Genomic DNA, 14937 nt, shown 5'->3' with positions numbered 1-14937 from the left:
AAACACAGCGGGGCAGTTCTGTTGAAACTGGATAGCAATCCAGGGGAAAAGTTGTTTCTGACATGTGCCCATTAACAGAGAAAAATGTGCCTGACTCATATACATATACTTTATCAATGCCAGAGCTTGAACTGAGATCAGTTCCTTAGAAGTTTGAGTACATTTTTGGTTTATTTTAGTAGGAAGGAAAGATTCTTTTGCAGTTTTAAGGTAGGTAAGACTGGTGAGACAGCTTTGCGCATCTAAATACTTTCAAAATCAGTTAAAATGATTTTGATTTGACTGATGATTTTGGATAGAAAGAATACTGTGCGTTTAAACATAAAATGCAAATTAAAAGTTTTCTGTCACTTGACTGTTTTACCCTTTTATTGATTTTATAAATCAATCACGGTTGATATAATTCAGCTTTTTTTTTGGCAAAAAAATGCACAAAAAAAGCTTTAATGTGAAAATGAAAACAGATTCCTACAAACTGAACAAAAATATGTAAGGTAGGTAAGTGACTGCCTAAATGTGACTGACCTGATTCAACAGAGGTCCATCCAATTGGTGCTAGTAATCTCATAACTAGTAAAATGGGGATCACGTGAGTGCAGTTAATGTGTCTGAAGTGATTGTATTATAAAGACACCTGTGTCTGAAAGGTCCAGTCACTGGTTAATCAGTATTCCTGGCTACCATTACACCACGACAAAAAAGAACACTTCAAGCAACTCAGAGAAAATGTTATTGAAAAGTCAGGGAATGGATAGAAACACAATTCCAGGGCACTGAACATCCCCCAAGGAATAAAAAATTTGTGCCAATCTGCCTAGATCAGGCTGTCTTCACAAACTGAGTGAATGTGCATGAAGGAGACTAGAGAGAGAGGCCACCAGTACTCCTATGTCTAGGGAAGGAGTTCCAAGTTTCAGCAGCTGAGATGGGAGAGACCCTGCAGACAACTGTTGCCCAGGTTCTTCATCAGTCAAAGCTTTATGGGAGAGAGGCAAAGAGAAAGCCACTGTTGAAGAAATCTCAGATTAAAGAGACTCCATGGTCAAGTGGGAGGATGTTCTTTGGTCTGATGAGACCAGAATGGTGCTTCTCAGCCATCAGACAAGATGTTGTGTTTGGTGAGCACCAAACACTTCACATCACCTCAAACACACCATCCTCACTGAGAAGCATGGTGGGGCAAGTGTCATACTGTGGGGATGATTCTCGGCAGTCAGCCCTGGAAGGCTTGTAAAGGTAGAGGGTAAAATGAATGAGGCAAAATATAGGAAAATCCTGGAGGACAATCTTATTCAGTCTGCAAGAGAACTATGGTTTAGGAGATTTATTTTTTCAGCAATAAATAATGACCAGAAGCATAGAGCGATAGCTACACAGACATGGGTTTAAAGACAACAAGGTAAATGTTCTGGAGTGAGCGAGTCAAAGCCAGGACCTTAGTCTAATAAAGAATTTGTGGCTGGACTTTCAAAGGGCTGGTTACGCCAGATCTCTGTGCAACTTGACAAAGCTTCAGCAGTTTAGCAACGAAGAATGAAGTAAAATTGCAGAGTCCAGATGTGCAAGTCTGAGTGGGACCTATCCACACAGACTCAGTGCTGTGATTGCAGTCAAAGATGCAGCTACTAAATACTTAAAAGAGGCAAATATTTATGCAGTCCCTTATTTGACATTACTTTGTTGATATCTGTTTTAATTTTGACATTTTAGGTTTTATTTTTTTGTTCAAAAAAAGGCAAATTATATTGGTGATGATTATCCATTAGATCAATAAAAGTATAAAACATCCAAGGAGGTGAATACTTTTTATAGGCACTGTAAGTATTTACCCCTACATGGCCAAGAGCATGCATTTAAATTCTTTTACATAACTCCAGACTACAACCCTCCATAAGAGTTGTTACACAGAGGTCACTTAGGTTAGGCGAGTCTGAACAAACCTTTAAATCAGCAGATTGATTCAGGATTTTTTGCCCGTTGCTTCAAAAATCTTAAAATCTTCTGCCCAAGAGGGCTTAGCTGTACTGTATCATGTCCAACATCAGAAAAGTTCCCTCACATGTTTGCTTTTTGATCATTTTTTATATCAGATGTACGGGCCCTAACAGCCTTGCAGCATTGAAGAGCCACCATACTTTCTGGATCCTACAGCCAACACTTAAGGTTGAAATGAGAGATAATGTACAATCACACAAACAACCAGGATGTTGTCTGTTGTGGTATTTACTGTTCACAAGTACGTCTGTCTATACCAGGATTCAAACTGGAACAGATTGCAGGGATAAATGGATGAAAAGATGGCTAGATAACAGTTATGAAATAGCCAGGCATTACATGAAAGCAGGCCTGTAAAACAGACCCAAACATTCAGTGCTCAGCTATGTTTCCAAGCTTGTCAATCCGTGTCTCACGGTATTTCTCTCCCCCGTTAATCTGATGGAGATACATCAGAGTACCTTCACTCCCTGAAGAGTTATCATCTTCAGCCCTCATGTTGTTGATGTTAGCAGCATGGATGTGAGTGGAGTAATGTGATATAAAGCAGGTCTTGTGATCCGTCTCATCGGCAATGTGATTTGATCTTAATTGCTTAAAATGCACTTTTCTGCCAGCTGCTGTCATCCTCTTCACAGAAAGCAGATCACAATTTATTTGCTATTATTTTTGGATGGTAAAGTCTGAACTCCTTAACACTTCATAAATATTGTTGAGGATTTTCTTGTCCACTTTCAGTAGAAGAATAACAATAAACCAAAGTGTGGGTTTATCAGGAATTGGAACTGATTGCAGGTCTGAAAGAGCAGGGTGATCTTCATGCAATGTGCTGTTGGCTTCCAGATAAAAACTCTTGACCTATTACACAGCCCTTTAATAAATCTCACTGGTTATGCACATGTTGTGTTTCAGTGCAGTTGACTGTTTGTACCGGCTGATTATCAGGATAATTTAGCACGGGGGGAAAAGGGTACCCAGGCCCATAGTGTGGATGGGCCCTTGAGAAGCATGCAATGAAAAGTGTGTATTTATTTATTTCTTAGTGGTTAGAAGGGCTGAACGATTAGCAAAATACTCTAATTGCGACCCCCCCCACCCCCCCACCCTCCCCCATACTGCAATTGTGATTTAATATGCGATTATTACTAGGTTCCTCAAATTATGAGTTTTTCAACATATTCAAGCAATAAACTATTCTTTATTGTAACCTACATTCAGTCAGAACACTCGTCATACATTTAACCATTTTATTGCAAAATGGATTTGCAGTTTTACTTGGCGGAGAAAGCTCTACTCTAAAGATGCTCCCTGGGTTAGTCAAGCTGCATCCTTTGACTTTTTAGGAAGCACATGGCTAGAAACCCCCATATGGATGTGTACATAAATGATGTGTATTGTAAACAATTAACATATTTCAGAAACAATTAATCCATAGTAGCATGAAACTGAATATGAGGGTGCAACAAGCTTTAAGCTATAAAGGAGGTGGCTGGGGTGGTGGAGGTAATGCTAGCTCGCCCACTGCTAGAATAGAATGAGCTAGTTAGTTTTGCTCATATTGCAAATTTGAAACCAATTGCTTTATTGAAGGGGATTATCATTTTTATGTCACTAGTTTTGACTAAAACAAAACATACATACATGAAACACAAAACGGAGGATTTTTGTAAACCATTATTTTAAAATTTGACACTTGCATGTTTTCATAATGTGCATAAAATCTCTGCTGCAGCAGAAAAAAAATATGAATGTATTAAACTGATATTTTGACACATTTCAAGTAAAAGAAATATTGCAACTTCTGCAATTTGTAAATTGCAGCAGGCCATATTGCGATTTAATCTTAATTGTGATTAATTGCCCAGCCTTAGTTATTAGTGTCATTATCGAATCAAAAGCCACTAAATGTATCAGTCAACAGACTGAAATTTGTATCAAATAGAGTCAAATAAAATATTGGGGGCCCCCTGCTCCTCTCTTTATAAATTTATAGTCCAGGGCTGTGAAATAATTCAAGTAAATTTAATTTAACCATAGTAAAAAATATTGCTCAGAACAGTTCAAAAATCCCTTAAAATGCATAGGCATTTGTAAAAATAAAGCAACATTTGTTGGTTAGCTAGCCAGTTAAGGGGGGCCCTTTTCGAAATTTTTTTGCTTGGGGCCTAAAATCCCTAGCTACGCCCCTGCACCACAATACTGTTTGATTGGCTAGACACCACATGTAAGCTAGCCAATCAACACTGAAGTCCGAGTGCCGCTGACATGTATCGGTTCCAAATACTGGATTTCAGTCACATGACCCATTATCAATTGATATCCACCCTGATAAATCATTATCAGTCGACCCCAAGGTCTCGACTTCTGAGTGCAGTTTGACTAGTGTGAGTTGGACAAAGCCCTGATTGTTACAAAGTATGTTCAGTTGGCATTGATGGAGGAAAAAAAGGGCACATAAGTTGCCGATATGCCTCTCCTTTGCTAATTGTAAATAGAAATGGAACCCAACCCTAAATAAGCAGAGACTCTCTCCTGTTTCTTTTGCATTGTGTTGGAGAAAATGTTTACAGTATATGAGGTTTTGTTCTTCTGAATCACTGAATTGTTGACCTATTTACCCACAGTGTGGATTACATGTACAAACCACTGTAAAATAAAAGCTGTTGGACATCTTGATATTGAAGTGATTAGAAACAAAGAAAAACCCCAGCATGATTTAGGAGAGAACTGTTGTTTTTTGAGTGTTAGTGTGCCTTAAATAGTCAAACCTTGTTAATAAAAACCATGTGGAGCCATTAATCATGTTTCTGTTACATCCAACCATATGGCATGCTGACAGATTAGAGAAAATATTCTGTTACAGGCCTAAATTACTCTTGTATTTTTCCGCTTTTATGCAACACCAAGTTACTGTGAGCCTGCCAGTTTGGCAGTTACACAACTTCCACAAGCCGTATCATCACTGTCACTTATCTGTCTGATTTTATTTATTTGCCTAGCTCTGTATTTACAGCGTCTGACAGATCCTGTAATTTGCATACATATGTAGTCTGGTTTTATGTGGTGTCAAAAGGAAACGGTTAAGACCTCATCAAACGAGCCGTTTGATCTCGCTCATGTTTGACGGTGGATGGCAGCTAAACACGAGCCCACCTGGCTGCTGGGATGTGGCAGAGGGGAGCGCACACCTGATAATTTACAGTCCTCTTCTGTTTGTCTTTCTGTCTCTGCCAGAGGAAGTGTTCTCCGCTCAACACGAGAGTCTGAAGGAGGAGAAAGAATCCTTAACCAAGCTGCAGAAGGAATGCACCGCCAAGAGGTATGACTGAGTGAACCTGTAATTAGCTATCGCTTTATTTCTGCACACAAAAACACTCTTTTTGAATCACATTCATTCCCATCAGTCTGAGCCCACTGAATGATAAGACTCACATGTGATGAGACGACACCCCGCTGCTCGCCTCCCACCTTGCTCCTTCAAAACAAAGGATGTTTTATTGAGCGGTGTTTTCAGCAGAGTTTGGCCCTGTTGGCCTCTATTTCCTTTGGCCTGCAGGGAGAAGTGAGCAGCGGGTGTCAAGCCTGGATACAGCTTTGTTTGTGAGGGAATAACCTGGCAGGCACTGTAGGTAAACCAAGAGTCCAGAGAGGTCAGAGGAGGCTAGCAGGAAATTAACAAAGACGTTTTGCTTCATGTCTTCTCCTTGGAGGTGTGTGCTTTTTATCATTTTTATGGAAGTGTCTCTTTAAATATTTTTATTGGCCTTTAGCAGAGATGTTTTGTTAATGATGAACACAATGTTGGGGCCTAAAAGCTCCGGTCAGAGTACTTTAAGTTATGAGACTTTTTAATAATTACAATATTTACCTTTTCTAAATCAAAGTTGCGGAGTGCTTTAAAAATCTGTTTTAAAAACAGAAGAAAATAAAAACATACAGGCCTTAATTTATGCAAGGAGACAATCAAGAAAAAACAACCCAAACATTTTTAGGCATGAAACTTCTTTAGCCGAAAATTAGAAGACAAAGAATTCTTTAAAAGGAGTTATAAAACCCAAAATTAAATGAAAACCAAAAATCAAATAATGTCAGGATAGGCTCTCCTGTGAAAGTGTGCCTTACAAAAAGACTCCGCTGACCTGACCTCCTCATTCTAAAGTTTAAGTGCCTTCATTGCAAATGCCATGTCCCTTTTTGTTTATCTGTAGTAACTTTAGTTTTAGTGGCTGTAGCTCTGTTTTAGATGGCTGGAGCCTGTTGTGTTAAACTTTTAAAAGGATAATGTGAAACTTCCACAGTAAATGTTTAGTAGATGTCATAGTTAGACTGTTTAAAATACAGGACCAAGTCTGAATGAGGTCACCCTTTTAGATACTTATATCCTTCTTCAGACGAAGACAAAAGTTTTAAAAAATCTGCATCTCGGTACAACGAGTCCAGCTTTCTTGAATTTAGGTCCATTCCCCATTTCTACCCCCTAGCCTTTATCTTAGCCCCTCCCCTTGGTTTTACACATTCACATCAGGTGAAGGGGTGTCCCAATTAACTTTTAAATGAAGATCCAGGACCAAAGGGCTACATAGCCCTCGAGAGGAAGATTTTTCAGGACCACACTTGAAACCGAAGGGTATGATTAATTTCCCACCATGCACTGCGTTCACTTACAAAACAGCTCAAAGACTACAAGGGAGGCGCATAGATGTTAAGTATGTGTGCGTGTTCACAGGTTTTCAGAGGGGCGGGTCAAAGAATGTCAATCACTACAACAGAAGCGTTCTGTGATTATAGCGGTCTTTCACTCATAAAAGGAGAAAACATTTATGGATTTATCAAGAGGAGAACAATATAGACTGACTCTGCTTCAGATAGAACTGAAGGTATGCACATGATAACATAATGAAAATTAACTAAAATGTATACATTAGGTCCCCCGGAGCAGGAAAAAGCAGGGACTCTTGAAAATGATGGTACAAAGAGAAGGAGCAAATGCTGTCTTGTTGGTTGGTCTCAGGACTTATGTCCTCACTAGACGACCATGTAAGAAAAATTCTGACATGCTAGTCTTGTTGAGTCATGGTCATGGGGCTTCTTGGATGCATCGTTAATTATGTCACACTACAAGACCATTTAATGTTCCCAACACTCAAAATCAGGCCCGCATTTTGATGATGAGCTGCTGCTTTGCAGTCGGGCCAAAATCTGACTGAATTGATGAAGGCTTTTAGTGGTTGATAAAGTGTCTATTTCCCAGGGGACGCGGGTTCGTTTCCCAGGGACTTCACATTTATTTTTTAAACACTTCTTTAATATTAATCTAATCGTTTGCTATTTTCAGAAATGATGCATAACTGCTGGATAATAAAAAAAAATCGCACAAAATCAGCAGTTATGCATCATTTCTAACAATAACAATAAAAATAATATTACAGGAATCAGTCATTTAAAAAATCATTTAAATGGGTGATTGAGGATTCAGAACAGCAGCTGCAGGACCCTTCTCGCCTGCACCAGAATATTTTTATACACTTCATGCAAATTGGATTTCCTTGAATGGGATTATCACAGCCTGGAATATGTGGATAAAGAGCAACAACTTTGAATTTAATGAAATACTATTTTTTATTATTATTTTAAGATTTTACACATTTTTACATTCTGTAAGTGGCAAAAAAGGAAACTATACAAAAATACCAGTAAAAAACATATACGTATGTTTTTTTTCTTCACTTTTTGTAGCAAGTTTTTAATCAAGACCAGACCTGATCAGAATTAGCAGTTATTAATCAATTTCTGAGACTTTTATCCTTTAACTGCCAGAGTGAGTGCAAAACCCAGATGGTTATAATGTACGAAACACAACAAAATTAAATGCTATACATACGGCATGCAAATTGAATTTCCTGGAAGGGGATCATGACAGCCTAAAATATGTTAACAATGAACAACAACGTTGATTTTTATGTATTGTTATTTTTTAAATTTTCAGATTTGAATAAACATTTATAGTAGTTAGCACCAGCACAATTAAAATATAAAAATATATAAAAAAAATCTTCACAATTATTAAAAATATTCCAGTAAAAAAAAAATCAATATATTACATCTTTAAAGTTCATATTTTAAAAAAAAAATTTGCCCCAGAATTTTTTTGATGGACATCAACCTCTGGTTTTGGCCCTTTTGTTGAGTTTTAGACTGAAATAAATTGTTTACATTTCCTTTAGAGATTTAAAGAATGATCTACATTAGTTTTAGGTAAGGAGGTTTGTTAAGAGCTGCTGGGATTAGCCAATCAGATAAGACGAGGGCTGTTGGATGTATGAGTAATCTCAGATCAAACAAACATTAAGCACAAATCTGTTACCGTTCTCTCTCACACAAAGCAGCTGCATACTGTCAGAGGGAAACGATAAGAGACTGCTAACCACAAGAAAATCCCACAGAGGAAATCCAAGTGAAAGTGGAGGAGCATAGATGGGAGGCTGCTTCACATTCAATAATCATTTTCCTCCCAGAATCTCTTTTCATGTGCATGAAATGATGGGCTGTTACCCACAAGTCATAGTGTAAGTGTTGTACAGGACACCCAAAGAGAGAGAATCATTCTCACACTTCATTCGTACAGAGGAAGACTTCATCTGTTTAGTCACACAGAATCAGTCACAGGAATAACGCTGCATTAATCCCAGGAGAGTTATGTTATATTTACTCCTCAACACACTAAGGGTAATTTTTTTCAGCTGCAGGACTGTTAAAGATATAATCGATTCCCTGCCTCATTTATTACATTTACATTTTCTCTCCAATCCACCTTTTTATCTGTTCTCACTGTATATAAGGAACATAGAACAGGGCATGTCTTCATCCAGAGCAGACTGACAGACTGACTATACTTGCCAGCCTGTTTTGCTGCCCAAATTGATGCATAAATCCACAATGTTCTCCTTGCTTTCCCATTAACCTGCTCTATCACATCATTAAACTGCATCAATTAACTCTCATGAGCTTTGAATAATTGCAGTAACTTTAATTACCTTTATGTTTTACAGTGGGTCCTTGTGGAGCAGTCTGGATGATTTTCACATCCCTGCTTCCCTTCAAACTCCACTCAGTCCTCTCTGATCTGTTCTTTCTCCTGTTGCTCCTCTTAAGTCCGGCAGTTTTTGTCTCCTTCTCTGGGAAAGTCACTGATTGTGTCCTTCTGTCTGGTTTTGTCCCCCCAGAGAGCAGTTCCTCAAGTCCAATGCCCAGCTCACCTTCCGCTGTCGTCAGCTACTGTCTGAGCTCTCCTACATCTATCCCATTGACGTGGTGAGTTAACCTGTTGCTACACTGCAGGAAAACACTGATTGATAAAATGAATTCTATATTTCTAGTAGTTTTGAGGTTTGTTTCACAGCGTACAGATTTATACTCCAAAAATGTATTTCATCCTGTGGAGCCCACATACAGAAGGCCACAGTCCCCAGTGCACCACTCCAGAGTTAAGTACTAATTCTGGCATATATTCACATATTCCTGATATTTCCTGTCCTTTCCACTATCTTATCCAAAGAGGCAAAAGTCTCCCATAATAATCTTAATCACAAAAACACTTATGTAATGCAAGTTCTAATATCAGTGCCAAACATGATCTTTTCACACAGCTTACTCACCTGCAGTATTTGGATTTTTTTGTGGAACCTTCAAATTTACAGGGAAAGTTACTCACATTGCTTTTATTTATTCATTTAAAGTTGTATCTACACTCAAAGGCAATTAAAACGCAACACTCTAAATTTTGGTTTATTTTTGCTCAAGGCCTGAGTAGTCTAATTTGAGTTCTTAAGTGACCATTGGGGTCACAATGTGTACCTCGTTACACATGAATGATCATCATGTTACTCAACAGTGTGAGATGTACGCGGCATGGGCCACTCAACACCGTTGTTGGTTGCTGATGCAGTGGAACAGTGTCTTAATCACAGATGAATCCCGATTCGGCCTCCATGCCGCTGATGGTCGTGTTCGTGTGTGGCGTCGCCGTGGGGAGCGTCATGCCCCATGCTGCATCAGACAGAAGGATCGTTGGGGTGGTGCCAGTGTGATGGTGTGGGCTGGGATTACTGCCAATCACAGAACACCTCTGGTCTTCATCAATGGCAACTTGACAGCTCGGCGGTACATTGATGAAGTCTTGGACCCTGTCGTTGTCCCATTCCTGAGGAATCACAAAGATGTGACCATCTTCCAGGAGGATAACGCCAGACCCCACACTGCTCATGTCACAGCTGCTTTCCTGGCACAACATGGTGTTAACTGTCTGCCATGGCCTGCGTGCTCACCAGATTTATCGCCCATCGAGCACGTCTAGGAGCAACTGGGACGAGCTCTTTCATCAAGAGTACCCAGACCTCAAACCAGGCAGCATCTCCACAATGCACTACAGGCAGAGTGGCGACAGCTTCCCCAAGACAACCTAAGATGCTTAGTCAGGTCCATGAGGAGACGTTGTACTGCCTGTGTGGATGTTCGTGGGGGTCACACCCGATACCGACTGTTCTTTTGAGTTCATTTTTAAATGTGTGTTCCGTTCAGTCTTGTTTGGATTTTTCATTTTCAACTTGTGCTCGTTATGTTTAATGCATCTGTTTATTATTGTCCAAATCGGCCTATTAGCACATTTAATTCATCAAAGTCAACCCACCCAACATATTTGAATTGTTAAAATAAGAAAATAAATATGAGTCACAAAAATATTTGAATCCAAACAGGTGTTGTGTTGAATTGGGACTCAGTAATTTCCAGGTAGAGACAGCTTTGTCTACAGTAATAAATAAAAAATCCTCACCTATTCAGATGTCAAACTTTGATTAAAGGGAGCTCTATCTCAAGCCATTAATTTTATGAACATAATCTTCTGATATTTAATACAGTCTCGCCATTAAATCATTATATATATTAAACTAAATAGATGCTGGCAGCACTACAGAGTAACAGAAAAGTTCAAAATTAGTCTTTCTGCCAGTGTTAGAGCTATCTTTGTCTGTGTTTGCTGTCTAATCACCATCTTTAATGAATGTAATTCATTTTCACCCACAGGCTAATCAGTCAGATTATGTCATCTGTGGAGTGAAGCTGCCGAACTCTGAAGACTTCCAAGGTAATTCATGATTCTGTTTTCATGTTCCCAGGTTACAGGAGGATAAACTGTAATAATTCATGTTAAACAAATGTTTTAGCCCAGCTTTAATCCATGTTGTTGCATGTAATTGTTTGGTGGAAAAAGGCCATTTTCCATTAACAGTTAGATTTAGATGATCTCATAGATTCAGTATGAGTGATATCATCTGTTTGGCTACTGTAGGTGATAATTTAACATCGCTCTAACAAGTGATTACCGCCTCTCACGTGCGTAACTGACATAATTTCATAATAACAGGCAACTTCATTTAATACATAAAGACTTAATGACATAATTGTATCATCAAGAGGGAGTGAGTGCTTTTACTAGCAGCGAGAAGATGACTGTCTTCTTAACCGCGGCTGCTCTATACAATCAGAAACACAATAATCGACATGTTTCACAGCCAGTGTGACCTCAGATACTCTGGGTAAGGGGATAATGATTATGCTGCAGCAGAAAGCTGTTCAGCTAAAATTCTCTGTCACACGCACATCTCATCACAAGCGTGTTTTAGGTAGTGAGGCACAAGTGAGATGTGAGTTTGTGTTTTCCTGTTACACATAAGAACAGATGGAGAACATGTCACAGTCATCGAGCCAGAAATCAGGACTGGCCCTTAAAACATTTGGAGGCTTTTGTCTACAGGAGTTTTTAAATTGAAAATCTCACCTTTATTTTCTAATCTGTCATTGGACATAAAGCAATGTAAGCTTCAAACTTACAACTTAATCCTCATTGCATCCTTCTTTTAGCTAAATGATCATAAAAATTAACACAACAGGCTTAGGAAGTATGATTAAATATTTATAACCTCATTATGTTGTAGTAAAATAACAGCTAACTCAGAGACAATCAGCATGCATCTGTCTTTTATCTTATAATTTAAGTGATCACGACATGATAACTATTTAGCATCATAAAGCCTACAAAATATTCTCAGATCGTAGTATTAATTCATAATGATTACTGTTAACTAAATCAGTTGTTCCAGCCCAGCTGTGCAATTTACAAGCATATGTCAGACAGCATCAAGTGTTTATTTACCGAGACAAAGTGAAAAAAAGTCTGCAGGTTGGGACTTAACAACCAGAAGACGTTGTCTTTCCTCTCCTCTGCTCTCCATCTGTCTGTAACAGACACTGATGCTGATGTGTACATTTTACTGAAATGATAAAGGGACTTAATAGTTGTATTTGCTTATCGGTGAATTAAACAGGCCACAGGAGCTGATGCTTTGGCAGAGGGCCACTTCAGTACAAACATCCTGCATATTCTGGTCAAGTTCAAGAGATGTTTCCAAGTTGTTTACAGCGTAACCGCTGTGAAACTATCAGAATATAACACATTCAGCCTCACTTCACACTGCAGGCCTTAATGCTTCATTCTTTTTTTTTTTTCAGATTGTATATTTTTTGTTTGGCTGTTCACACTGCAACTTAATTCCAAAAGATCAGATATATGTCAGATATGAGTCACATATGAGCAAAAAAATCTGATTCAGGTCACTTTTAACTCCAGTGTGAAGGTAGCCTTTGTGTGCCTTTCTGCCTGTATTGCCCAGCACTGCCGCTCTCTGTCTTGCTGCAACTCTCTGTCAGTCAGCTTTGTTCTTCACTACACTACACTATTATGGACAAAATTATTTGGCTGCCTGACCATCACACCAACAGACTGTAATGACTTTTGTATTCATATCCATGTACTTTAATAAGGAGTTGGCCCCCTTTCAAAGCTATAAAAGCCTCCACTCTCAATGGAGTTGTGGTCAGGTTCCACACCTAATTTATCACACTATGTCTTTATAGTCCTTGCTTTGTGTGCTGGGACACAGTCATGGTGGAATTGAAAAGGACCCTCCCCAAACTGTTGCCACACAGTTGGAAGCATAGCATTGTCCAAAATGTTTATGCTGAAGCTTTAAGACTGTCCTTCAGTGGAGAAAAGGGGCCTAGTCCAAACCCTGAAAAACAGTCCCATACCATTGCCCCTCCTCCACACTGCACAGTGCAGTCAGGCAGGTAACGTTCTCCCAGTGTCTGCCACTCCCTGTTTCGCCTATCCGACTGCCAAGCAGAGAAGCATGAAGCTCTCACCACACAGTTTTTGTGCTAACATTATTGGAAGTTCAGAACTCGTCAGCTATGGAGTCAGCATAGAGTGTTGGCAACTTCCTTAGCAGTCATTGACCTTATTCTGTGATTTCTTGAGGCCTTCCACTTCATGACTGAGTTGCTGTTGTTCCTAAACACTTCTGCTTTCTAATAACCTGGCACGCCAGATGGATTTGTTTCACACATCCATCTGGAAAACCACTCATACACAGTGTTTGGGAGAGGGCGGAGCCTTTGAAAAAAACCTCAGAGGGTGATGGGATGAACGTTCTGTCTGTCACATCTTCACGGGCCAATCAGAGCAACAAAACACGTGACGTAGCCGCTACCAAGCTGCGCTCCTGTGCTCTATCCGAAGGAGTAAGCTCCATAGAGAACTGCATAACACCGCAAACCATGGCGACTGTAGACATGTCAGTACAGGACTTTTATTGTTTTTTGACAAGCAAACAGCTCAGTGCTGTTCTTTTTTCTTCTTTTAACAAAGAAATGTCGTCAAGTTCTGATAGAACTGGTGCTTTAGCAGCATCCACACTAATGTCTTCCGCCATACCTCCACCGACCTCTTGTTGCTGCTTGCTTATGTCACGACTCTGCCATGCCCGAAAGTACTGCCCCTCGACGCTGATTGGTCCTGTCACTTTCTAACGAGGCCCAAACTGTTCAGATGGATCCATTGCAAGATGGATTCACCAGTGAAAAACAGAAACGGGCGTATCCATCTGCTTTGCAAGGTTAGCTTGAAAAGGTCACTGAGAACAACCAATTTTGTATCACAAATGTTAATAAAAGAGACTGCAGGAATAGGTGCTTGACTATTTACTCCTGTTGCAACAGGTCTGGTTGAAACAGTGAAAATAAATAATTATCAATTCTGGCACAATACTTCTGTCTGCAAAGTTTAGAAAGGAGCCACAGATGAACTTAGGCCATCAGCGTACATGAACCACAACCTAACTGTCAGGCCATCTGCATCCAACACAGATATGCATAATTAGACATGATTTCTTTGGAGAAAACAGCCAAATCTATTTTAAAGTAGACTTTGTGCTCCCCCATAGAGCTGGAATGATCCTTGTTTCATTAGTGGTTGTTTGACTGAGAGATTGGAAGTCAGATGAGGCTTTTTCGCACGAATAGGCAAATATTTGACTATTTGGGTTCACCCCTACTTAACCTCAGAGAGAGTTTGGACCTCAAGAAACTTCACGTGAAAAAAGTTTGGACTTCTTAACTTTAAATGTCTGCTAAAAGGAAGTGGTTGGAATAAACAAATCTTGTTTTTCATTTTTCTGTTATTTTGGACAGTATTTGTAAATTCTCATTGGACCTTTATAGTGAAGTTGTTCAGAAATCCCACAGCCTTAAACAGTCTTGTCCCAGACTGATTGAATCATCCAGCATCCCATTCAGAAACAGCCACAAAAACCACATGGTGAATTTCAGAGACACAGCATTGTGCAGCAGACTGAATGACAAAAATAGTTTTATTAGCAGACGCTGGGGGCATAAAGGCCGGTGTGTCGGTTTGAGTAAGGATGACACTGTATCTGTCGTGATGAATGGGATTTTCTGTCACAGAGCGAGAGAGAGACACTTGATGACTTCATGACCTCTGAGATGAATTGAATGATTGAGCTCAGTGTGCAGCGTTTGTCTAACACT

The 14937-nt window shown here is 39.4% G+C and overlaps 1 protein-coding gene across 1 annotated transcript in view; it reads left to right on the top strand.

The window, feature by feature from the left end:
• The window catches only part of uvrag (UV radiation resistance associated gene), a 198115-nt gene that overhangs the window by 68148 nt on the left and 115030 nt on the right, over positions 1 to 14937 (top strand). Inside the window, exons 9-11 of the mRNA XM_041801333.1 lie at positions 5230 to 5314; positions 9219 to 9306; positions 11077 to 11137. Coding sequence (XP_041657267.1) covers positions 5230 to 5314; positions 9219 to 9306; positions 11077 to 11137 — 234 coding nt within the window. The remainder of the gene's footprint in view (positions 1 to 5229; positions 5315 to 9218; positions 9307 to 11076; positions 11138 to 14937) is intronic.

This window comes from Cheilinus undulatus, linkage group 12, assembly GCF_018320785.1.
Source record: "Cheilinus undulatus linkage group 12, ASM1832078v1, whole genome shotgun sequence".
Classification (NCBI taxonomy): Eukaryota; Metazoa; Chordata; class Actinopteri; order Labriformes; family Labridae; genus Cheilinus; species Cheilinus undulatus.
Note: the sequence above shows the minus strand (reverse complement) of the source record. Positions and strands in the feature narration are given on the sequence as shown.